The sequence below is a fragment of the Taudactylus pleione genome, unplaced genomic scaffold, assembly GCF_031769625.1.
Source record: "Taudactylus pleione unplaced genomic scaffold, aTauple2 ptg000212l, whole genome shotgun sequence".
NCBI lineage: Eukaryota > Metazoa > Chordata > Amphibia > Anura > Myobatrachidae > Taudactylus > Taudactylus pleione.
Window position 1 is genome coordinate 4,201,598 of NW_028284614.1, and position 27,130 is coordinate 4,228,727.

The 27,130-nt window shown below is 44.6% G+C and overlaps 1 protein-coding gene across 1 annotated transcript; it reads right to left on the reverse strand.

The window, feature by feature from the left end:
- Positions 1-15,175: 15,175 nt before the first annotated feature.
- Positions 15,176-26,049, reverse strand: LOC148517698 (uncharacterized). The gene is made up of 3 exons (XM_088478358.1): positions 26,005-26,049; positions 17,570-17,691; positions 15,176-15,872 (listed from the first exon to the last, which is right to left on the reverse strand). The coding sequence occupies exons 1-3, from the start codon at positions 26,014-26,016 to the stop codon at positions 15,284-15,286; spliced, it is 723 nt and encodes a 240-aa protein (XP_088334484.1). The 5' UTR covers positions 26,017-26,049; the 3' UTR covers positions 15,176-15,283.
- Between the last annotated feature and the right edge of the window lie 1,081 nt (positions 26,050-27,130).

Sequence of the window (27,130 nt, forward strand, 5' to 3'; positions counted from 1 at the left end):
ACTCCAAAGTCCATAGGGGCTGGCTGGGCTGTGTTGTGCAGTCTGTTGTCCATAGGGGTTGTGTCTACTCCAAATCCATATGGACTGGCTGGGCTGTGTTGTGCAGTGTCCCATAAAGGCTGTAGTCCTAAAGGGGTGCTGTAGCATTGTCCAGGGGGTGCTCTGTCCATCAGGGGTGTTCCCCCCAAGTGCAAAAAAAATAAAATTTCTGTTTGTGTGCGCTGTAGCCGCACGTGCATCAAGTAGCGCCAAGCGTGCGCCTGTGTCATAAGTAAAGGGCAGGCTGGCTCGTCTGTTGAAGGGTGGTGTAACCCCCAATGTACACTCCAAAAAAAATATATATATATTTTTCTGTGTTTGTGACTTTTGTGCGATATAGCCGTACGTCCATCAACAAAGTACCGCCAAGCGTGCGCCTGTGTCATAAGTAAAGGGCCGGCTGGCTCATCTGTTGAAGGGTGGTGTAACCCCCAAAGTGCACTCCAAAAAAAATAAAAAAACGTTTTTCTGTGTTTGGAACTTGTGTGCACTGTAGCCGCACATGCATCAACAAAGTAGTGCCAAGCGTGCGCCTGTGTCATAAGTAAAGGGCCAGCTGGCTCGTCTGTTGAAGGGTGGTGCAACCCCCAAAGTGCCGGAAATTTTTTTATTTTTTTTTGTTTGTGACTTGTGTGCGCTGTAGTCGCACGTGCCTCAACAAAGTAGCGCCAAGCATGCGCCTGTGTCATAAGTAAAGGGCCGGCTGGCTCGTCTGTTGAAGGGTGGTGTAACCCCCAAAGTGCACGCCAAAAAAAAAATCTTAATCTGTGTTTGTGACTTGTGTGCGCTGTAGTTGCACGTGCATCAACAAAGTAGCGCCAAGCATATGCCTGTGTCATAAGTAAAGGACCGTCTGGCTTGTCTGTTGAAGGGTGGTTTAACCCCCAATGTGCCGGAAAAAAATAAAAAAAATAATATTTTTCTGTGTTTGTGTGCGCCTTAGCCGCACGTATCAATATGACATAAATGGAGGACAAAAATGTGTCCGATAAAAATAAAATAGGGAAAGATCAAGAACCACTTCCTCCAAGTGCTGAAGATGCTGCCACTAGTCATGACATAGATGATGAAATGCCATCAACATTGTCTGCCAAGGCCAATGCCCAATGTCATAGTATAGGGCATATAAAATCCCATATGCCAAAGTTCAGGAACATGACCTTAAAAAATAAATTTAAATCGTCTGAGGAGAAACATAAACTTGCCAATATGCCATTTACAACACGGAGTGGCAAGTAATGGCTAAGGTCCTTCCCTATGTTCATGACTAGTGGTTCAGCTTCTCATGACGATGGAAGCCCTCCTCCCGCTAGAAAAATGAAACGAGTTAAGATGGCAAAAGCACAGCAAAGAACTGTGCGTTCTAAGAAGATATTACAAATACCCAAGGAGAGCCAAGTGTGTCGGCGGTTACGATGCCTGACCTTCCCAATACTGGACAGGAAGAGGTGGCTCCTTCCACCATTTGCACGCCCTCTGCAAGTCCTGGAAGGAGCACCCACAGTCCAGTTGCTGATATTCAAATTGAAGATGTCACTGTTGAAGTACAAAAGGATGAGGATACTGGTGTAGCTGGCGCTGAGGAGGAAGTTGGTGAGGAGGATTCTGATGGTGAAGTGGTTTGTTTAAATCATGCACCGGGGCATACAGTTGTTGTTAGTGGGATGAAAAAGCCCATCGTCATACCTGGGCAGAAGACCAAACATTCCACCTCTTTGGTCTGGAAATATTTCAGTCCAAATCCGGACAACAACTGTCTTGCCATATGTTGCATGTGTATAGGTGTAATAAGTAGGGGTAAGGACGTTAACCACCTAGGCACATCCTCCCTTATACGTCACCTGCAGCACGTTCATAAAGTGTTACTGCCAAGTTCAGAAACTGTGGCTAAGACCGTAAGCAGTCCAGGGACACCTAAATCCCGTTGTCCTGTTGTATCCAAGCGCCTGCAAACCACACCGTCAACTCCCTCCTCATCAATTTCCTCCTCAGTCAGGATTGGAAGTAGCCCTGCAGGCCATGTCACTGGCATGACTGACTCCTCTCCTATCCAGGATTCCTCCAGAGGATCCTGCATTGCTACGCCTACTGCTGCCGCTGCTGCTGTTGCTGCTGGGAGTCATTCATCATCCCAGAGAGCAAGTTGGAACACAACTACTTCTTTTACTAAGCAATTGACTGTCCAACAGTCCTTTGCAAGGAGGATGAAGTACGACAGCAGTCATCATGTTGCAAAGCGGATAACTGAGGCCTTGACAGCTATGTTGGTGTTAGACGTGTGTCCGGTATCCGCCATTAGTGTAGTGGGATTTAGACAATTGATGGAGGTAGCGTGTCCCCGGTACCAAATCCCATCTAGATTCCACTTCACTAGGCAGGCGATACCAAGAATGTACAGAGACTTCAGAAAAACTGTCCTCAGTGTCCTAAAAAATGCGGTTGTACCGAATGTCCACTTAACCATGGACATGTGGACAAGTGGAACAGGGAAGACTAAGACTATATGACTGTGACAGCCCACTTAGTAGATGTATCACCTTACACAGCAACAACAGCAGCGTCACCAGTAGCAGCATCTCAGAAACACCAGCTTGTTCCAAGGCAGGCTACACTGTGTATCACCGGTTTCAATAAGAGGCACACCGCTGACAACCTCTTAGAGAAACTGAGGGAAATCATCGCCCAATGTCTTACCCCACTTAGACTCTCCTGGGGATTCGTGATATCTGACAACGCCACCAATATTGTGTGGGCATTACAGCTGGGCTAATTCCAGCACGTCCCATGTTTTACTCACACAATAAATTTGGTGGTGCAGAATTTTCTGAAAAATGACAGGGGCATGCAGGAGACGCTTTGGGCGGGCCGAAAAATTTCTGGCCACTTTCGCCATTCAGCGACTGCGTGCCGAAGACTAAAGCGCCAGCAAACACTCTTGAACCTGCCCTGCCATCACCTGAAGCAAGAGGTTGTGACGCGGTGGAACTCAACCCTCTATATGCTTCAGTGGATGGAGGAGCAGCAAAAGTCCATTCAAGCCTATACATCCACCTATTACATAGGCAAAGGAGGGGGTATGCACCTGACTCAAGCGCAGTGGAGAATGATTTCCGTGTTGTGCAAAGTTCTCCAGCCCTTCAAACTTGCCACATGTGAAGTCAGGGCCTGATTCATAGCTGGACGCTCTTTGAGAGCGCTCGCTCTGAATCAGTGTGTCCCTGATTTTTTTAAAGACGGCCTGCTGGCCGCTCGCTAAGCTGTGGGTGACCACCCACATCTTTAGCGAGCGGCCAGGTGATGGTCGCGATGGTCACGGCCATCGTGACCATCGGGGCTTGCGATGAGACCCTTGTGGTAGGGTCTCGTTTCCGCAAGCCCCAGTGAGCTTTCGGCTCTAATAGAGCCGGAAGCTCACCACTGACATCACTCATGATGTCAGTGCGGCCACCCCCAAATGGCAGGCGTTCCTTCAGGAATGCCTGTTTGGCCAGCCACCCCCCTTGCCTAGCTCCAAAATGGGGCAAGCTGTCAATCACAATCGACAGCTGCCCCGCTTTGGTGCGAGACCCGTAGCGACAGAGCACCGGTCACTGGCCGGGTCTCGTGCATGCGCACGCCGGAGCCAGCTCTGGCATGCGCATGTGCAGTGGGGGACCATCGATCCGCTTGCAAGCGCTGTGTGCTCATGAGCGGGTCTGAATCAGGCCCTCAGTTCAGACACTGCCAGCTTGAGTTAGGTCATTCCCCTCATTAGGCTTTTGCAGAAGCAGCTGGAGAAAGTGAAGGAGGAGCTAAGACGGAGCGATTCCGCTCGGTAAATGCGGACTTGTGGATGAAGCCCTTCATTCACTTTGCCAGGATTCCAGGGTGGTCAATCAGTTGAAATCAGACCACTAAATTTTGGCCACCGTGCTCGATCAAAGGTTTAAAGCCTACGTGGTGTCTCTTTTTCCGGCGGACACAAGCCTGCAGAGGTGCAAAGACCTGCTGGTGAAAACACTGTCAGCTGAAGCAGAATGTGACACGTCAACAGCTCCTTCTTCATTTTCTCCTGCAACTGGGGCTGCCAGGAAACAACTTAGATATCCTAAGCAACCCGCTGGCGGTGATGCAGGGAAGCCAGGACCAAGTTTGGACAACTGGTACAGACTGAAGGACCTGGCAACAATTTCCGTGTGGTTTTCTATTTTCTGCAATACCTAATCCTTGAACAATGTACCATGTTTTCTGATGTCTGTAAAGCGACTTTGAGTCCTGTGGGAGAAAAGCGCTATATAAATACAATTATTATTATTATTATCCTCCTCATCCACCGATTCCTCATGTCTACTGTCACTGCATATGATACTGTCACCATTGACAGAATGGTGGAGGATTACATCGGTGACAGCATCCAAGTAGGCATGTCAGACAGTCCGTACCTGTACTGGCAGGAAAAAGAGGCAAATTGGGGGCCTGTACAAACTGGCTCTATTTTACCTAAGTTGCCCCCCCTCCAGTGTGTACTCCGAAAGAGTGTTTAGTGCAGCCGGGAACCTTGTCAGCGAAAGGCGTAGGAGGTTGCTTCCACAAAATGTGGGCAAGATGATGTTCATCAAAATTAATTATCAATTCTTCCAGGGAGACCAGCCTCCAGAACGTACAGAGGGACCTGTGGTTGTGGATTCCAGTGGGGACAAATTAATACTCAGTGAGGATGTACACAACAGTGAAGAGGGTGAGGAATCGGTGGATGAGGAGGATAATAATAATAATAATTGTATTTATATAGCGCTTTTCTCCCAGAGGACTCAAAGTCGCTTTACAGACATCAGGAAACATGGTACATTGTTCAAGGATTAGGTATTGCAGAAAATACAAAACCACACGGAGATAATAAATAAAAAAAACAGAACCTAGAGCACAATAAACATATTGCAGGGTTGGTGCAGACATTTTGCGAAAGAACTTCCATGGGTTATATATTTCACTAACAAAAGGTACCAGATGAGGCAGCCATCTTGGGCGCACTACGTAGGATTAGCCTGGGTGGAATAGGTTATACCTAGAAGTTGTCGAAGTCGAATGATTGCATGCAACCGCAATTCAACTGTTATCAGACGATTTGGTCATCCGCTGCCCGATTTATGTTGGTACAATCCACGATGTAACATTGCTTGCACACACACCCAGTGTGTGCACGTATCCATACATTCGCACAACACTAAATAGTGAATAATATACAACACTCTTACACTGACAAACAATATTCATGCAGGGTTTAGTTAGTAACTAGAAACAACTTCTGTATACACGTCTGAGAAAAGTAATTAAAAAACAATACACCAGGATACTGTGAGTGTTTTACATATAAATTGGGAAGCCCTGTATATAGACAAGTATGTCTGTGGCAATTTAAATATAACCCAGACATTGATATGCACAATTGAATTTGTCTGAGTCAACAATGGTCAGAGGTTTTGCTTACCAGACGCAGTGGCAACGACAATCAGCTGGGGGTCAGCACCCTGCTTGAAAGTGAACCTAGCTGTTTGTAACACCTTGCATTATAGATTTAAAAATATGTTAGTAAGGGATAGAATATATATATATATATATATATATATATATATATATATATTAAATTCATCATAAATAGACTTACATGCATAAAACACACACACACATAGACCCACATGCATAAACACCGCACATTATGCACAGTTGCGCTGTTTCACTCTACAAATAAACGCACCACGCATATTCGCAACTTTATGCAATATTCTCTTACACTTACACATACACAAATTACATGAAAGGTTCCTTAGTATTAAAGTGTAATATTCAAGGTTTATTCAGTGATTATTAATGTTGTGTAATAAAGGTTATTTGATATCTAAGGTTTAGTACATGGTAAGCAGACCATGTCTGGTGTTGTACTGATCCACTGTGTCTCCACAGATTCCCGGTACCATCAGTGGGAAGATCGGAACCTGCATCTGCAAACTATGGACTATAGAGAGTTAAAACATAAAAAATGTACTCTGTAATGTTAGCAGCTTAGATTTGCATGCAGGGGGAAAACGGATACAAAGGGCGGTTGGAGGCCGTTGTGTCCATTCGAAATTGTCCAATAAACGATCCTGTAACCAAGACACCTTTAAGAAGAACCAATGGAATCATGCCAAACTTAACTATTGTATTTCCAAATCCCTGCAAGGGTATATTTGTGCGCTCTCTGACCCCAGGGTGAAGTCTTCTTGCTGATGCTGTTGACGGAGGTTTCTTGCTGATGCCGGTATCTGGGCCAGAGCGCGTGCGTATATAACAACTGTACCTTGGGTCTGTATGATTTATTTGCGCTAATTGTCTTTAGATCACAGCGTGTAACCATCTGTTTTTATGTTGAATAATAACTTTTTGTGCTCTGGAAACACATTCAAAGTCTGAAGGCATTTATTTACTGTGCGACTCATTATGCTGAATTGCGACAATTCTAGAAGGTATAGGCAGGATTTAGAAGGTATAGGCAGAATTGTACCAAGGTTTAATCAGGATATAACAAAGAGATGACACAAAATGAGTGGTTGCAGCGTCCTAACACTAGGAGTAGGGTCCCACCATAATTGTAAGGTCCATGTATTTTTTATCCCATCCACGAGTGTACCAGGTGAGGCAGCCATGTTGGGCAGACTATGAAGGTTACAATGTGGGAGATAAGCTGGACAAGGACCCAAGGCATATATGGGAAAACTGACTTGTGTGGCAGTATGATATACCCAGTATGAATAGATCCATGTGAAGTACATACTGCCTATGTAGGATGCACTTCATTGGAGGTATAGCACGCAGGCATATCATACAGTGGGGCAGAAGTACATGACTCAAAACAGGGAGTGGCAAATACTGCAAACAGTGATGCAGTTTGGCCATGATGTATATGGGTGACTGATACATTTGTAATATAATACACACTGACTGAATAGATCCACGTGTTTGTTCATCCTGCTAAGAAATAACCATCCAGGCAACCATCTGGGGCACACTGTGTAGGTTACATATAAGAATAACATCCAGGTGGAGAGAAAATAAAAATAATGAATGAAAGGCTAAATACAAAGGTATAAAACGGCCATCTTAAAGAATATCGACAGCATTATAAGGCAAAAATCATATTAAAGTTAATCAGAAATTAAAAATAACGGTGTAAACTGTAACAGGTAACATGACTTCACCAAGCATTTCCCTCGTTCGAGTGTGAGAACTTGTCGCATCCAGAAGTTTGTTGAGTGCGATTGGGGTGGAGCATGAGACTGACCCCAAACCCAGTCTAAGGGGGGGGGGAATTGAAGGTGGAGTAGTAGCAATCCCGAGCTGCAGTGTTGAGAAATTGTTCCATTTTGGTTAGAAGTAGTTCAAAGTCCAAATCCAGTTCCAACTCCGGTTTTAACTCAATGCTTCAGATGACATGCTTACGATGTAGGTTATATTGGCAGGCCAAGCCTTTGCAGGCTTTTAAATTATTCCCCTTTGTAGGAGATGCTGGGTCGGCTGGTACAGGGGGAGGGAGTGTTTGAGCAATTTGGTCAACAAACTAATTAATGGTGGGGGATGTTGCAGACCCACAATTGCACAACAAACTTTCCATACAGACTGTTCTTGCAATTAAAAGCATCAGTTATGGAAGATGGCATTGATTTACCTGAAAAGAGATGAGATGAGAGATGGTATTAAAACTCAACTCTGGTTCTAACTCCATGCTTCAGATGACATGCTTAAGATGCAGGCTATAGTGGCAGGCCAAGCCTTTGCAGGCTTTTAAATGATTCACCTGCAAATGAGGATGACATCTTTCCTCCGTAGAGCCAGTTTGTGCAGGGACAGATTCATTGCCAGTTTGTTTTGTGGGGACCCAAACGAAACAATCATTTCAGCCACAGTCGTGTGGCAGACCCTGGTGCTGAAATGATTGGTTTGTTAAAGTGTGCATGTCCTGTTTATACAACATAAGGGTTGGTGGGAGGGCCCAAGGACCATTCCATCTTGCACCTCTTTTTTTTCTTTGCATTATGTACTCTATGAGGCCTAGTTTTTCAAACTGCCATCCTGTCTGCCACTGCAGTGTCACTCCTAGATGGGCCACGTGTTTGTGCCGCCCACTCGTGTCGCTTAGCATAGTCATCCAGCTACCTCGGTGCAACCTTTTGGACTAAAAACACTATTGTGAGGTGTTCAGAATAGACTGGAAATGAGTGGAATTAATGTTATTGAGGTTAATAATAGCATAGGAACAAAAAAACCCCACAAATTCTGTGATTTTAGCTGTTTATATGATTTTTTTCCCCAAAAAATACAGATTCAAAACACAAAACTCAGAACCCAAAACCTGGAAGGGTGGTTTTGGCAAAACCAATCCAGATCCAAAACACGAAGCAAGATCCAGATCCAAAACCAAAACACAAAACACGAAAAGTGGCCGGTGCACACCCCTAATTGGAACACGAGGACATGCACTGAGACTGGAGGGTGGTAGGTTCAAAGGAAATTTGAGGAAAAAATGACTTCACAGAAAGGGTAGTAGATAAGTGGAATAGCCTCCCATCAGAGGTGGTAGTGGCTAAGAGCGTTGAGTAATTTAAACATGCTTAGGATAGACACAAGGATATGCTTACAAAGAACTAAGGAGCAAATGAGGTTGGGTGATAATGCGATTACACTGTGTGGGTAGTCACAACAGAAGTACAGTAAGTGTGACTACATGCCAAGAACACAGTCAGGGGTAAATTTACTAAGATTTTAGTTTTTTCGGGTTAGCAGTCTCTGGAGAGTTTGGGCATTTTTTTCCACTCGCAATTTACTATTGACAAACTCGGGAGAGAGATCTCCTTTGCTACGGGAAAATACTGGAGAGTCAGCAAACTCACTTCAATTCACCATCTGCTAAACTCGAGTAACTTTTTACTAGTGAAGATAGGGTTCCAGAATTTACCAAGAAGAGAGTTTCTAAACTCTAATGAGAACGAACAACACTCCTGTAAAAATTTGTGAAATCAATTCACCTGCCAGTGAGCAGCGAGTTTGGCAGAAACATACACAGATCAGTGTGAACCATGTATGTTTCTACCTGTAAATAGTAAAAAAAAGGTTACATTTAAAAAAAAAAATTACGTAGTTTCTCCCCCACCAAAAGAATAACCAGCCCCGGACTGCTCAGCCAGTCCTGTAATGCCACAGCTAGGAGACCCTATTACCAGGTCTCCAGGGCCAAAGCATTCTCACCCCAAGCTGGTCAGCCCAAGCCAGGGATCTCAGGGGAGGTGGGGAACCCCTAAGAAGGGTTCCCCCCTCTCCCGAAACTAGAGGCTTATGCTGAAGCCCGGGGCTCTTCCCTGCACCCCTGGGCTATGGGTACGGGGGCAATAATGTATTAAATAGTTATAAACTATTGTATTTTATAGTGGAACTACAGGTGCCAGCATGCCTGCCCTTTTGCACTTGTGGAACTACAAGTGCCAGCAGGCAGCAGGCACCCGTACCTCCACTGTAAAATATATAGTTAAATAAAAACAGAGTACACACACCGTATATAGTACAGCTTTATTACACACCTACCTATCCCATTCACACATACTTACCTACTGCCTGCTGGTCGGTCCACTTCTCCCATGTAGAACCCGTTTGGAGTACCTGGAATAAAGATCTTATACTCACCTCCTTCCTCGCGCTGGTCTCCGTATCATCCAGGGGTCTTTGCAAAATAAAATAACGGAACCTGGTCCATATACTTACTGTAACGCTGTTTGTGTGTGACCACATACACCGCTACCCGCCTCCTGACTGATCAGTGTGAACTGTCAGGAGCCGCCAGCCAATCAGCGGCCGCTAACTGTAGAGCAGCGGCTGATTGGCTCCGGCTCCTGACTCACTGACCAGGCCATGTGGGAACTGTCAGGAGCCGGGTCAGTTCACACTGATCAATCAGAAGCCGGGTAGCGGTAGACACATATACAGCAGAAATTAACTCTCAGTGTAAGAATTACAGCAGCTGTAATTTACACAGTCATAGATTGAAAAATGGGATTCAAACAGCTGGTACTTTTCATAGTAATCATTAATTGTCCACTAGAACTGTATCTTTTAATTGGAAACAATGTTATTATGTTCACCAAAGAGATTCTGTACACTACAACCCAGTAATTCAAGTATCGAGTTCGATCATCATGCCAGTTAACCAGGTTTAGCAGTTAAAATACATAGTAATGTTATCTCATAGACATATCAGAACAAACATGCCGCTGCCGAGATAACATTACTATGGGCTCTATTTATTAACATTATTTTTACTAAAATAAAGTGGAAAAGGGTGTTTTCACACCCTTTTCACATTATGTTAGTTTCACCTGTAGTTATTACAAGGCAATTGGAGTAGAATTAGTAAAATTCTACTCCAACCCCTAAGTATCACTTATTTTTAGTAAAGCAGATCGCATTTCCCATAATTGCATTGGGAAATGTGATCCGACCAGAGTTACTAAAAATAAATTGTAAAAAAATACCGGGGGAAGCCCTGTGATAATAACGCCACCTGGAGGTGGCATTATCCAGGGTCTCCCCCGGTTACCGGGCTCCCACTCTGCTCTAACGGGGAGAGCAGAGGCGGGAGCCGGTACCAGTAATCAGCTGTGTGGTCTAAACAGACCGCAAGCTGATTGCTGTAAAAAAAAAAAAAAAAAATGTAAACATTTTTTTTTTACTTACCTGAATCCAGGGACCGGTGATCGGGCCTCCGGTGATGGCTCCTCTCCGGTCAGCTGGTCTCCCACAGTGCACTGCTGCCCGGTCATCAGGTGATCGGGCCCCAGTGCAGTATGGGAGATCACCTGATCGGGAAGCACGGAGAAGATCACCGGAGGCCAGGAGGATGCAGGTAAGTGTAATGAAGGGAGGGGGGGTTGCGGGGGGGGGGGAGTGGGGGTCGCGGGGGTCCGCGATCACGGGGGGCGGGGCTTAGCGTCGGTGGGGGGTAGCAGCGACGGTGGGTCAGCGCATGCGCGGGCTCTTAGTCGCTGTATTTTTTCTGAAAATACCGCGACTAGAGTGCGGATGGGATCCGCAGGGACAGAGCTTTTATAGTAAATCCCTGTGATATTGCCTGAATTCGCAATGCGAATTCACTCGGTAATATCACACTACAATCCGCATTCAATATGCGGATTGTAGTAAATAGAGCCCAAAGTATCTTTAACTGCTAAACCAGGTTAACTGCTGTAATTCTTACACTGAGGGGTACATTTATTAAAGTGAGAGTTTTTAGAAGTGAGTTTTAAAAGTGATGTTGCCCAAAGCAACCAATCAGATTCTAGCTATTATCTTCTAGAAGGTGCTAGCTAAATGCTAAGTAGAATCTGATTGGTTGCTATGGGCAACATCACTTTTAAAACTCACTCCTAAAAGCTCTCACTTTAGTAAATTTACCCCTGAGAGTTAATTTCTACTGTATCTGTGGCAACAAATATGAGGTAAAATACGGGTCCCTTAATTACAAAGAACTGATCCATAGATTACAGCATGATATTGATATTATCTCTGTTGTCAAATATTACATCTTATTTTGTTCATTATTTTTGGCATACTCTGCTAAAGTGCAAAATACATACTTTTTCTTGTTCACAAATCATCATCATCTCTTAAATAAATATATATTAACTGTATCAATAAAAAATTCTATATACTGTATATACGTTCACTATACACACTGATAAAATCATAAACCCAAGAGTATAGGGAAAGGAGTCCTATATATCGACTTATATATATTTATACATGAGAATGTCAGACTAATTTATGATAAATTGTATCCTGGATGATTGATAAATTGTTACAAATATATAAGAATATTGGGTTCCGAAGTAAATAACCAGAGTTCAATCACATTGTTATAATTAAGATGAATTAGTTATAATGAGACAGACACCTTGTTCTTTTTTATAAACACATACTTTATTTATTTGAGCACATATACTACTATACTACTATATATACGATATATACTACTATCCACTTTATTGTTTTAACTCATATATTTCACTGCGAAATAGACTTAACCAGTACAATATGGAATAAGTCTTTTTTTTACAAAGAACTAATAAAAGTGACATTTTAAATTCATAATTTTTCTGTGCTTTCTTTCTTAAATAATGGTTTTGGTTGTATAGGCTGTACCCCCAACAAAATAATTTCCCGATATATCTCAATGAGGTATGAGGCATCTACACTATTATTTAGTCATATGTGTGCAGATATATAACCTTTTGTCTTTCTAGACTCATATTTATAGTCAGCCATAATGGAACAAGTCAGAGAAAGCAAAACACATGTACAATACATATGAGGTTGATTTCCTTTAAAGAACCTTGTTGACCGTCATGGGCACCGGAAACCTAAACAACCCATGGCTACAACATTGTTCAATTATTGGTATTTAATTCCAGTCTCTTAAGCATTCTCCAGCCAAGTATTTAGGTTATCCTTGATTAAACTATGGTGAGTTAGTAATGCAGTAATCCCCTGATTGAGCGCTTGTTTTCTTTGCATTAAGGTTTTATTTGCATTAAGCCTTTAATTATGTTAAAAAAGAACCAGATAATCAATATGTATTGGAAATGTATTGTTTTTTTTTTTATATATTTTTTCCATCCAAATAACTGGTTTGCATCTAACAGAAATGAAACAATTAAGGTACCATAGCTTTACAATCATAGGATTTGCACATAATTTTCTCAGTTGCGTTATAAACATTATTATGCTGCGTACACACGGTACAACCTGCACAACCAAAGATATCGCTGATAGATTTCCCTCCAGCTTTCTGTAGTGCAGGGTAAATGATTTTGGGTGTACACACTGATAGGGAGTTGTCAAAATCTCCCAGTTCTTCATGGATAGCCTATCAAGAGCAATGAGACATGGAGGCCAATCCCAACCATCGTGCATATATATGTTTGGTGTAATCAGTATTTATAACTGTAACCACAAATTATTAAATCAAAACAAATCTAATAAAATAAAATGAAATAAAATTAAATAAAATAAATCAAAAGCTAACTGAGATAAACAAAAAGATATAAGAAAGAGATAAATGAATTGCCGCACTAAAGACTGAACATATCAGGGTCCATCAACTGCAAAGCACCGGCTAATCTAAAAGCCAGAGAGATCGCCATTTCCATTACACCGGAGCCAGCCGCAACCGCCGCACAGAAGACATAACACAGCATTAGTCTTTATTTACAGCTAAGCGCCAGCAAGTGAGTACCACAACTACCGGTGCCAGCGGGAGGTCCAGGCAAGTCAGGCCACGTCCGACAAGGTTCAGGGTAAGATAGGGAGAGTCACCCGCAGCATTGCACTCTAGCAGCTGGCACCCAATTCACCCCTGAAAAGAGCTTAAACATTTATATCATACTATTATTCTCCTGTTTATCTCAGTTTGCTTTTGATTTACTTTATTTCATTTTATTTTATTTTATTAGATTTGTGTTGATTTAATTATTTGTGGTTACAGTTATAAATACTGATTACACAAAACATATATCTGCACTATTTTTAGACCATTATATACATAATCATCGCATTCTCATACCATTAAAATCCCCATACCAGCACAATAACATTTCATTTTCTCACTAAGCTCTTCCCACATAATATACAATCATTTAGTTCCTATTTTTGAAAATAAGAAGCACGGAAGCAGCTAGTAACTCCAGGTGCGCTACTATTATCATTTTATTTGCAATCCCAACCATCATTTCATGACTTGCACCAGGGCCTGAGCTCACACAACAACAACTACTGTCTCCAGGCAGGTGCATACACATCTGTCTGCCAGCCTTGATAAGCTGCATTTGCACCAGCACATCCTTACTGTCCTTTGACCATGCTTGCACATCCTCTCCTTCTCCCGAGCTGTCTCTTCATTCATAAAGAGCCACAAGCAGTCGTAAGAGCAAGATGCTACGGGCTGTTCATATCATGGCCCTTCACAGCTACAAAATGTCACGCAAAAGGCATCGTGCCATAGGGGGCGCAGCTACAATGATGTAATTCGACATGAATCAGCATGTCCCCCATCCTCAGAGGTGGTTTAAGAAAAGAGGGTGCCTGTGTGCAACTTCCGTACGGGTCCCCTTTTCTCTGGCAGTGCAGTAGACTCTGGTTTTGTGCCAGAGTCTACTGCACATGTTCAGGTCTCCAGGAACATGGCGTCTGCATTATGTCCCTGGAGACATCTCTAGTGCGCATGCGCAAATCACTGGGAAAATGGCCACCACGCCATTTACCATGTGATTTCAGACTGCAGAACCGGCCAACCTGGCACTCCAGAGAGGTAAATATAATTATTTGCCCTCCTGGACTGCATACCTAGCACCCATTATAAGTAATCCAATGCCCACCCTGTTCACTTCACTGGGGAACTTGTCAGGATCTGTAAGGGTGGTCTTCTCTCCTCATAGCCTAAGGTTACTCACCAAAGTTTATGAGTTTCCCAGTCATTCTGGAAAAGTAGGCAAGTATGGTCTGTGTTCCCTGACCTCCGCTCCCCTCCCCATAAGGCTGCACTGTACAAATATAATCAGTTATTAGTAAGAAACAGAAATAATGAGTCAGAATAAATTATGTTGATGCTTGAATTATTTAATGTAAATTAACATAATATTACTCACAGAAAACATAAGATTCCGCTCTTCCTGTTTAAGTGATTTACCCGTAAGAAATTGTACCCATGTAGTGACTTACTGTATGTATCAATGGAAACACGGACCTCATTTTTTTTTGCAAAATAATTAGATGTCCCTAGTATTTTCAAAAAGTGTTGCAAAATTGCGGTCAATCATAGCCCGCGATTCAAGGCATCTTATTGACATCTTTTCATCACTTTTGACTTTACACACTTTTAACTGTTGTTTTTTTTTAATAGTTTACAGAAGTTTTGGGGGCTTTAATAGTTTACAGAAGTTTTAAATTACTGCTGATTTAAAAGTACAGGCTAACTCATTCGCAAGCTATTACATAAGGCCCTACAGCAGTGACTAATAGTATCCGGTTAATACAAATAGCAACAAATAAACCGTTAGTAAATATACCCCTAAGACTCTTTACTGATATACTATTGGGTCCAGCAATAACGTTGCGTGCGTGTGTGTTCGTGCGTGTGTGCGTGTGTGTGTGCATGTGCGTGTGCGTGTGTGTGTGTGTGTGCGTGTGACTAATAGGCAAAACAGTTCTCATTCTGTGTGAGTTTATTATTCTGTTTTTCAAAACATTTCATGCAGTTTGTGTTGCTGCAGCGGAACAGAGGCATTTTCTCATTAATCGTATTAAAAGACTTCCAAACAGCCTCTTTGTTCTTCTCTGAATGATAGACAGTTCCAAAAACAAAAGCTTTATTATTAATGTGTTCAAACAAATTAAAGTCCTTTATAATGTTATAAGTCACGTCAAGATTGGTGCATGCCTTTGTGCATGGGGAGTAGAGAGTGTAGAATATCACACATCCTGCGTTAGACTTCAGAAGAGATGTCACCGGTACAGGGCCGGAATCCTCAGAAGAAAGAAGACGTCTTTCTGCATGCCTCCTGGTGGTCTTCTTCTTTTTCGCGTCAGTAATAATATCCTTGTATGACGCTATCACCAGGTTACTTCCTATATAAATCTTAGAATCCATAACATCTTGGACGATCTGGTTGGCCTTGTCAACATCTTGTTGTAGAGCAGCCGTTATGTCATTTCCACTGAGTTCTCGGCATTGCGCTTCTGAAAACTTGACCACGTATGCATATTGTTTATCAATGTCTCTGTATTTGGATAAAAACAGTAATAATGCAGTATTTACACACATGACACCGGTATTATTAAGTTGAATTTCCAGTACCTAGCCCTGGCAGTCGTCCTGCATGTGTGCCTACAAAAGGGGCACGGCCTTGCCTCAAAAGGAGCGTGGATGCACCTCACGGGTGCATGTCGCGAATCATGGGGGCCTGGCCTTGCGGCATGCCTCTGTATGTCAGTATCCCTGCCGAGCAGAGCACCGGGAGGCAGAGCTGCTTTGCCACGGTTTAACGCTGGACCGGCCCATCTGACCATCGGCCCTTCCTGCTTTTGCCAGGAAGGCCAGATGGTCAGTCTGAATCTCCTGGAATGTCGTTCTGTAAATAATCCCAATTTCTGACCATCTGTGAATGACAGGGGTACCCAAGCTTTGAGGTTTTCAGCTCCTGTAAGAAGGGGCCATTATATACTTATTGCGGCATTGTGCCAGGTTGGAGAGGGAGTGATGGTATAGTTACTGTACCTCTGTTTCTTGATCTACCCACCAACTTGGCAGGAAGCATAATGAATTGCATTCTTTAGTTCCACCCATCCACTTGAGTGAGATGCTTCACCCCACTCCCAACTGGAGGGCAGTGATTATCTTCAGAGGGTAAAACATGAACATGACCCTATTCACAAAGCCCCCTGGGAGACCATGACGGGCTTTAAACATCATCTAGATTACCATCTTTCCCATGTGTGTCATTAGTTGCCGGTACCTGCACAGTTGTGACCCTTGATATACAGGTGCTGACACAAATAGCGGCTGGGATACATGTAACTGAACAGGCTGGGGCTTATGCAACATTGAGGAACAACTCTAAGGAAAAATCCTACGTAAAACTTCTCATTTTAAAGGGGGAGATGCACTAAGCCTTGGAGAGAGATAAAGTGGAGAGCGATAAAGTACCAACCAACCAGCTCCTAGTTGTCATTTTTTCAAACACAGCCGGTAAAGTGATGGTTAGGAGCTGTTTGGTTGGTACTTTAGGTTCTTTTTACTGTCTTGGATGGAGATCAAGTCAACAGAGATAAGGTACCAGCCAACCAGCTCCTAACTGTAATTTTTCAAACACAGCCTGTGACATGGCCGTTAGGAGCCGATTGGCTGGTACTTTATCTCTGTTCACTTTATCTCCATCCAAGGCTTAGTAAATAGACCCCTGTATCACTCTTCTCTTTATCTCTCTCAAGGCGCAGGTAAAGCATCAGATGCAAGTGAGTGATGTTTTACCTCTGTGCATGCGTCCCGATGGTTACGACCGGGAGACACAAATCAATATTTCATGGAGATCTAAGCAATTTTGATGGGCATTTCTGTGTGGTAAATGAGGGGTGGCTAACAGTTGAAGGCATGTCACGGGCATGTTGGTGTCAGTGACTGCATATAAAGATGCAGTAGCACTAACACCGGCGCCCATGGTCACTCGGACATTCTGCACCTGCCATGTCCAATGGTTCGACCGATTGTCACCTGCATTTACCTTGCATGGTGCCATTTAGCCTGTAGAGCTGCCCAAAGCATCATTAGGATGCATCAGCACTCCTCTTCTTTCATGTCCCGCCCCCCCCCCCAACGTGGCATGATGATGTCACATGTTTGTGGGCGGGGCTGGCACAGAGCGGAAATTATTGTCCTGTTACGGCACTGCTGAATAATAAAACGAAAGAGGGTGCTTACCTGGTTATAGTGTTTTTGATGTGATCTGTCGCCCTTTTTATCTGATCTGGATCAAGGCAGTTCCCTGTCAGCACCAAAGTCCACAGATAGAGCAGAACACATATAGTGGACCTCTTCTGCACCTGCAATGATATCAGAAATAACACCCACTTTGCAGAATCCCGTTTAACATCTCACAGATACTGATCCAAAAGGACACAGACGTCTCCCCCTTCTCAAAGTCTTACAATGATAAGGACACTGGTTGTCAAACTTGTCACTACAACAAAAGCATGCGATGTGACTGGATTCACTGCAGTCGATGTTAGAAGAACAGAGCTAAGGCCCTGATTCAGACCCACTCGCGAGCGGCTGTCCGCTCGCAAGTGGGTCGATGGTCTGCACTGCGCATGCGCACGGCGGAGGGAGCTCCGTCGCGCGCATGCGCGAGACGCGACGAGCGAAGGACTTTCCTTCGCTCGTAGTGTCTGATCAAAGGGGGCGTGCTGTCAATGTTGATTGACAGCACGCCCCCTTTGGTGGGCGTGCCTGCCAGATGGAGGCGTTCCCAAGGGAACGCCTACCGTCAGAAGCCGGCCCCACTGACATCACTAGTGATGTCAGTGGGAGTGATTTTGGCTCTGATAGAGCCAAAATCACTCCTGGCCTTGCGGTTGAGAAACTCAACCGCAGGCTTCTGCTCGCAGTGGCGATGGTCACGATGGTCAAGACCATCGCGACCATCATCCTGCACGCTCGTATATGCTGTGGGTGGTGACCCACAGCTATACGAGCGTCCAGGAGGATGCTCCATATTTATGGAGGTGGGCCCTGATTCAGAGCGAGCGCTCTGGTCAGAGCATCCGGCTCTGAATCAGGGCCTAAGTACTGTAAGGGGACATTGCAATAGATCATATAATATGGACTATTTTGCATTCTGTTCTGTTCTATTCCCAACTGATTTACTTGCACTATATTCTATATTGATACAGAGTATTGTGATGCTGCACTTGAGTTAACTGTGAATGTTAGATAGACACAAACAGTTGAACTATAGCCATAACTGTCCATTTGATGGCTATGGGGCTCCACAGCACATTCATAACAAATCTATCCAGGCAGTTATATGATTTGAAAAGTAATAAGGCTAAAATGACCACATCTGTGATTACAGTCCCTGTACCGTTGCCTGCATTGTACTCACGGAGCGCCTCATGTCTCTGTGCCCACCCAATGTCTTGGTGGTCTTGTAAATACAATTCAGACTAATGCAGACCTTGTGTTAGATATGACCTTGAGATGCACAGAAAGCATCACGATGATATAGCTATAGTGAGATATCTAGTTGTGCCATTGGATAGGGCTGGCAACAGAAATCTTAGGCCACAGTACACTCATATTTTAGGGAGGGCAACTCTCCTGGTAGTATAGGTCGGCCGGCAATTGGCTCACTCTTCATGAGTCTCTCCAGCCTGGGTCTCTCCAGACCTATGCCAGCGCCTTCAGCTCTATCCCCATTGTGTCTCTCCAGCATTATCCCTCTTTATGGGGTAAATTTACTAAGATTCGAGTTTTTCAACTCGCAAAGATAAACTCGGGTGAGTTTGGGAGAGATTTCTCTCTTTTAACTGTAAAACTCGGGTGAGATTGCAAACTCGAATAAACTCACCATCGGCCAAACTCTGAAGTACTTTTCATGAAAAAAATACAACTCGGGAATTTACTAAGAAACGAGATTACAATCTCGGTGTAATTGTTGCAAACTCGCAGATAATTAGAAGTTTCAAATAGACCACCTCCTGAGCTGCGAGTTTGGCAGAAACATACATAGATCAGTGTGATTTGTGTATGTTTCTGCATTGATTCACTATTGTAATGGTTAATGTTTTTTCTTTTAAATGACGTAGGGTACCCCTCAAAAGCATAACCAGCCCCGGACTGCTCAGCCAGCCCTGGTTCCTAAAATTAAGAGGAAAAAAACATGTAGGGTTCCCCCATAATTTAGGAACCAGCACCTGGCTGCAGGGATAGTCCTGGTTTTAAATATAGGGGGATACAATGCGTAGTGGTCCCCCTATATTTAACATCAGAGCCGGACCCAAACCGGCTGGGTTGTAATGCCGCAGCCAGGATACCCTATCACCGGTTCTCTACGGCCAAAGTATTAACACCCCAAGCCAGTCAGCCCAAGCCAGGGATCTAAGGAAAGGTGGGGACCCCCCCAATTAAGGGATCCCCCCTCTCCCGAAACTCCAGGCTTAGGCTGAAGCCCAGGGCTCTTCCCCACACCCCTGGGCTGTGGGTACGGGAGTAATAGTATTGTAAAAATAGTTCCAACCTATTGTATTTTACAGTGGAACTACAGGTGCCAGCATGCCTGCCCTTTGGCACTTGTGGTACTACAAGTGCCAGCTGGTGGCCGGCACTCGTACCCCCACTGTAAAATAAATAGTTAAATAGCCACAGTACACACACACTGTATACAGTATAACTTTAAGACATACACCTATCCCACTCACACATACTTACCTGCTGCCAGATGTTCACGTCCACGTGTCCTGTAGAATCCACTGGGAGTACCTGAAAAAAAAAATAATACTCACCTCCTTCCTGGCGCCAGTTTCTGTAGCATCCCTGGGGGTATGCAATCGGGAAGCCGATACCGGCAGCCAGCTTCCCGACTGTCATATCCCGGCGAGGGTGAAATGCCGGGCGTCTAGATGTAGACGCCCGGCATCTCCCCAACGCCGGGAGACCGGCGCCCGGCATCCCGATCGTAGTGATGCCTGGCGCCGCGAGCGGATAGGCGCGTGGGGGGGAGGGTTAGGTTTAGGCCACCCAGGGGGGACTTAGGGTTAGGCACACCCCTGGGAGGGTTAGGCTAGGGGGAGGGAGGGTTAGGGTTAGGCACCCCCGGGGGGTTTCGCACGCTGCTGGGCGATTTTTGCAATCTGCAAAAAAAAGAATTGCATGAGGGTAAGGTCGGACCGTGGAAATGGCCAGCGTGGCTCTAACACAGACTACAGGTAACAGTACCCTGGGCTGCAAGCCCCGGCAATGTCGAATTGTGGAGAGACCTCGTTTACAACTAGTAGCGGCTCCAGGCATGGGCAAGCCGGTCCATTGCCCAGAGCGCCACTGTAGGCGGCGGGCACAGGAAACGGCCACACAGAACGGTGCAAAGCCTAGCGTCGGCCCTGTTTACACTCTCTCTTCACTTGCCCACGCTTCCATCCCAACATGGCACAAGGAGGCAACAATTCCATTGCTCATGGGAGTTACTGCACACATATAGCCATCAGTGTGCTGGAGAGCGAAGGCCATTTTTTTGTAGCACACATCCTCCTTATACTCCTCCCCATCATCACTATGTTACGCCCACCCAGCTCAGCCTCAGGGGGATTGCTAGGCTCTGATCAGGGAGAGTCAGCAAGTATGGCACCTACCAAGGGGCTGGCAACTTTTAGCCTAGGGGGCAAGTCCAGGGCACTGGCCCATTAAAACAACGGCTTATTCTTAAATAGAGATTGCAAGGTCTCGCGCGCAGACTGACTGCGAGAGCATGTCCTAATCAATGGCTCAAATAGGGATGTTAGTTTCAATGCATACACTTAAATAAAACATTATAAGAAGAAAATAGAATGGTGGATATTTCTCAGAAATAGAGACAATATAGGGCCCCATTTAACAGCAAAACAGAATACCTTTAGCACTTACTTAAAGAGGTTATGGTCCTCTTTCAGTATCTAACAAACAGTAGTAAGACACATTCCCTAGCTCCAGTGTGTCTCTGCCTCATTCCCCCAGACCCAGTGTGTGTCTCTCACTCATTCCCCCAGATCCAGTGTGCGTCTCCCAGCTCCACACCCCCAGACCCAGTGTGCATCTCTCAGCCCCACTCCCCCAGACCCAGTGCAATGCCCTAGTAGTGCCCAGTATGCAGTGACCCAGTAATGCCCCTTATGTTGTGCCCCAAATAATGTCCTTATTAGTGCCCCTTATACAGAGCCCCCAGTAATGCCACTTTATGCAGAGCCCCCAGTAATGCCCCTTATGCAGTGCCTCCAGGCTGGCCCCTTGTGCAGTGCCCCCAGGCTGCCCCCTTGTGCAGTGCCCCCAGGCTGCCCCCTTGTGCAGTGCCCCCAGGCTTGCCCCTTATGCAGTGCCCACAGACTGACCCCTTATGCTGAGCACCAAGGCTGGCCCCATATGCAGTGCCCCCAGGCTGGCCCCATATGCAGTGCCCCAAGACTGGCCCCATATGCAGTGCCCCCAAGCAGGTCCCAGCCCCAGCCCAGTACAGTACTTACCTGAACATCGGCGTCGGCGATACCACTCCCACTGCTTCTGCCTCACTCTGACTGGATCTAACTAGATAAAGCAGGCGCGCAGGGCAGGCTCCTCACGTCACAGGTGACGTCATTACATCACCCGCACAGTGCATCTCTGGGAACGCTTGCCTCTGAACCGATCGGAGGCTTCTTTAGCCTCCGATCGCTTCAGAGGCCAGCGTTCCACAGCAGGGGTCGGAGGCGGAGCGCCCCATGCGTGGATCACCCACCCCTAGATACGGCTCTGCCTGTACTGCCCGATCGGAGCTGTGCTCCTATCATGGCAGGGATGTGGGCCACATGCGGCCCGCAGGCCGGTTATAGCTGCCCAATCGGAGCTCAGCTCCAATCACGGCAGCAAGCCAATGTAGGGACCGGCCCAGCGGGGTCCGGCCTGGGGGGCAGATGGCACCCTGCCCCCCGGCCCAGTCCACCACTGTACCTACCTACATTTTAATCCTCCCGTGTGGGAGATCCCAGAAATAAGATCCAAGTGGGAGTCAGCAAGTATTGTACCTACCTACCTTTTAATCCTCCCCTGTGGGAGATCCCAGAGAGAAGGTGCAAGTGTGAGGTGCTGGGTTGTGGTGCCACAAATCACTTCATTGTGGCCCCACCACCTGCCCACATTGTGCAATGCTGTAATATGTGTTATCAGTTAGTGAGGGCGGGGTCACAATGATGCAACTTGCAGTGAAACGCGTCATCAAGACTGCCCACTTCACTTGGACAGTAGGTGGTATCTGGAGGATGGGCTGCTCACACAGGAGACTAGAAGGAATCCCTAAACTTCTGGAGTTTCCTGAACATTTCGGGGGAGTAGGCAAATATGGTTGAGTGAAATAAAAACTATATAAAAACAAAGTTGGGACTCTTTGTTCCAGCAGGTTGCAGATCTGCAACTATACAAGGTAGGAACTAAGAAGTGGTTCTATTCAGGCCCTACACAGAGTTGTCTTTCTAAAGCAGCTGTTAAAAAAGACACCATAAATTCCAATGTTGAAAGGTTCCTTATTTTACAAAGCTGTGGGACACATAGCGAAACGCATCAGCTGTGCTATCCTCACTGTGTCTATTGCATTGGGACTATATTTTGCATCACCTGGATCAAGCCCTGGAATTTTGTATTGGACAACACGTGGGAACTACAATCTATCACACTCCTACCATCACAGCTGATGCAAGCCCACCAATACCAAGGGATCCAATTGTTCTGCACGACTCAATTCTGCTAATAAGGAACCCTTCAGCATTGGACTTTATGGTGGTAAATATATATGGATGAAATGATGGGTGTATTTTAATAGAACTAATGTGACATTCCATTCATTGATGGTTACTTCCAGAGGGTATATTTAATAAAGATCGATTTTGGATTCAGGGCCTGATTCAGACCCGGTCACAAGCGCTAAGCGCTCGCAACCGGGTCGATGGTTGCCCAGAGTGCATGCGCACGACGGAGCCTGCTCTGTCGTGCGCATGCGCGAGACCCGGATAGCGACGGGCAATCCGTCGCTCCGGGTCTCGCACCTACCACAAGGGTCTCGTCGCAAGCCCGATGGTTGCGATGGTCTTGACCATCGTGACCATCATCATGGCCGCTCGCTATAGCTGTGGGTGGTCACCCACAGCTATGCGAGCGGCCAGGAGGCCATTCTAAAAAAAAAAAAGGCCAGCCCTGATTCGGAGCGAGTGCTCTGTCAGAGCGAGCGGCTCTGAATCAGGGCCTCTGTTCCATTTGCCATTCGATTTTGGTTAGATTTCCATTCAATTTTGATATTAGAGATTTACTAAAGCCAAAATCGAATGTCAATTGAACAGAAAATGTAATTTCACTCAAAATCGAATATAGGCAAAACATCAATGTTGAATATAGGATCCCTTCATTTACTAACATTGGATTTGCAAATCGAATATATAGATCGAACTCACAATCGAACTTCAAATCCCCAAATTAATAAAATAATTAGATACAGTCGATTTGAGCTTCTAAACACCATTCTATTGGCTGGAAATTGTTTATGATGCCTTTAAAAGTTCCCAAAACCATGTGGGCAGTCTGGCTTTAGGAATAATGGCTACTCAAAGCTATGCTATGTCTGCGGTATGCAAATCACCACCTAACTGAGAGAATCCAGGAACATCAATCAGAGCAACATCAGCAGCTTCATGAGGTACCCCGCAAGCTATGCAGGCCTAGGTTATTTCACTGTCAGATAAACCTCAATGCTTATCTGCTGGTGAGGTCATACAGATGTTCTGACTCTCACATACCAACATCATGATGCTGTATGACCTCATCAAGAATGAACTTGTGCCAGACACTGCAGGGTCACATGCCATATCAGGCCTGCACAATCTGTTGTGTGCTTTGCAGTTTTTGCTACTGGCTCCTTTCAGTCAGTTTCAGGTGCTAGGTATTTCCTAGCCTACCTTTAGCAGGTATCTGACCCAAGTAATGAGGGCACTGATGCCCCTCTGTAGCACCTACATCTGCTTTCCCAGCCAGGTGTCACACTGGCATGAACTTAAGGTAGTTTTCAATAGTCTCTCAGGTATGCCTAATGTTCTGGGAGCTATAGATTGCACACATATTGGGCTGAGACCACCCAGGAATACTGCCCATGTCTATAGCAACAGACATCATACATATTCCATGAATGTTCAGATGGTCTGTGATGCAAAACTAAAAATCATGAGTGTTGTGACTGGTTATCCTGGTTCGTAACATGATGCCTACATCCTCAGCATTTCATCCCTCTCTGCAAAATTTGAGGTACACCAAATGCCAAAGGGATGTTTGTTGGATAAGTTACGTGTATATGTTAAGTAGCAGCTAATACTACATGTTACTATATTATTCTAATTCTGTTTTTTCCGCCAACAGGTGATGTAGGCTATGGCTGTTACTCCTGGCCACTGACCCCATTATCAGATCTGCAAACTCCCGCTGAGCATAAATATAACAAAGCCACCATACAGTCACCCGATCTGTGATATAACGCACCCTTTGGGCTATTTAAAACAAGGTTCAGGTGTATTGATAAATCGGGAGGTATATTATTATATGATCTGACAAAAGTGTCCGATATTGTGCTCTGATGCTGTCTATTGCATAATCTCACATTAAATTAACCACTCTCCCAGATTATTCAATAGACATTCACCAAGGCACAATTTTCAGCATAACTGCCAGATTTAGTTTTCCCTGGCTGTGGCTCTATACCAGAGTCAGATTGTTGGCCCTCAGTCTCCTGATTAGACACAGGAAGTGCAGGAACACTCCTCTCCACCCCCCTCTGCTGCCTTCCCCTTCCTATCAGTTGCCATACTCACAAATGCTGTAAAATTTGGATACAACACTCTCTGCACTATGCACACAACTGACAACTCCCTTCACTTCACTTTTCTAAAATGTGCACAAGTGTTTTCATTTTTTTCCCTTGTTATTTAGTTGCATGTGATACATTTGGCCCAATAGGAAGCAATGAAGAAGTAGAGTTTGATTTTGCATTCAATTTTAATGGGGATTTGAGTTTGCATTCGATTTTAATGGGGATTTGAGCTTCAATTTTGGAAGGGTTTTCATAAACTGAACATAAAATCCCTTCTTAAAATTGTTCAAAATCGAATTCGATTTGAAAATCGAATGCAAAATCCAATATTAGTAAATGATGGATTTGTTAGGGGATTTTGCAGTTCAATTTACAATCGATTTCAATCGATTTTATAGATTCATATAATCGAATACCAAATCGAAGTTTAGTAAATTTACCCCCAGGAGGCTGTCATAGGAACAGGTTTTTCATCTTGCACTGCTGCACTTTATTGGACAATTGTACGGGTGCTACAGTAATTTCCCAGCTGCTGAGAACAGTGATCAATTTATTTTATATTACGCAATTTTGGCTACATATTGTTATATTCATTACAGTATATTATTTTTTTATTTTATGTGTTTTTATATATGATATGTTAAATATTATGATTCACAATCCATTCCATCGTTTCCTAGTATTTACTAAAGATAGCGCGTTTACAATTTTGTACATGATCCTGCTACTATACAGTAACTCACTAGTGCTATATAATAAAAAATTTATTACTGTTTATAATAAAACGTACCTGAGATGTCATTATGAATGAATGCGACCTGATCCTCACTATGGTCTGTTATTGCTGAAGTGAAAATGTTGCAATCTGAGTTACAGTTTTTATACACCACAGATCACCAGTGGAATTCAGTGGAATTCAGCAGTATTGACAGAGCTTGTTTACTCAGTAAGATCATATTAAGTAAACTTGGTTTCGAAATATAAAGGTAAAGAAACAAAAGATAATGGGAGTAATTAGAGACAGGTGCGCAATGTAGTGGGAGCTGAAAAATGTCTACTGAGCTGCTACACTAAATCTGGCCATACACGCTACAATTATCGGGATGATCCGTCCGATATCCGTGGATCGCCCCGATAATTGAAGCATGTGTGCGGGCGACCAAGGGTTAAATATTGCTCGGTTGGGCATGCCGGATTGTCCAGCATGCCCGTCCGATGCGATATTTAGCGCTAAACTGTCGGCCGCATCGGGCAGTGTATGCGGCAGACAGACATTTCCTGTGTTTCTTCCCATGGAAATGTCTCCTCCCCCAGGAGTGGAGCGCAGATGTTGGGCTGATATGAGAAATCTCACAGTGTATGCCTCGGTCTGACAGGCATTTTATCTGGCCGTGTATGCCCAGCTTAAGTGGGAACTGCAACCCATTAAAACATGTGACAGATATAAAAGAAAAAGGTAGCGCTGATAGACAAATATAAACAATTTATTACAACACAATGTGCAATAAAACAAATAAAACAATTAGAGTCTATTCTTGCAATGTAATAATCTGTAGTGTAGTTAAAAAGGACAAGCTTCAAAAGGAAGAAACTGGGAGTTAAGTCCTGGAGAAACGCGTTAAGTTTTATGGGCTATCTGTTTTTATGCTGCTACTTGGGGACAGACTTACACTGAAGTGATCTCCTCCTTTTGTTCTGGAAACCATCCATATCCCTGGGAGCTTCTCACGTCACACCTATTTGGATACAAACCACCAGCGGCTGCTGACCATTCAGGCACTGACACAGACGCAGGGTGTCAGCCGACTTAATCCGGGAGCTACATACGGAGACTGTGTAACAAGAAGCCGACCAAGGCTGAGGTGAGCCACAGGACCAGACGGGTATTATTCCACAACACCCTCAATTATTTTTAT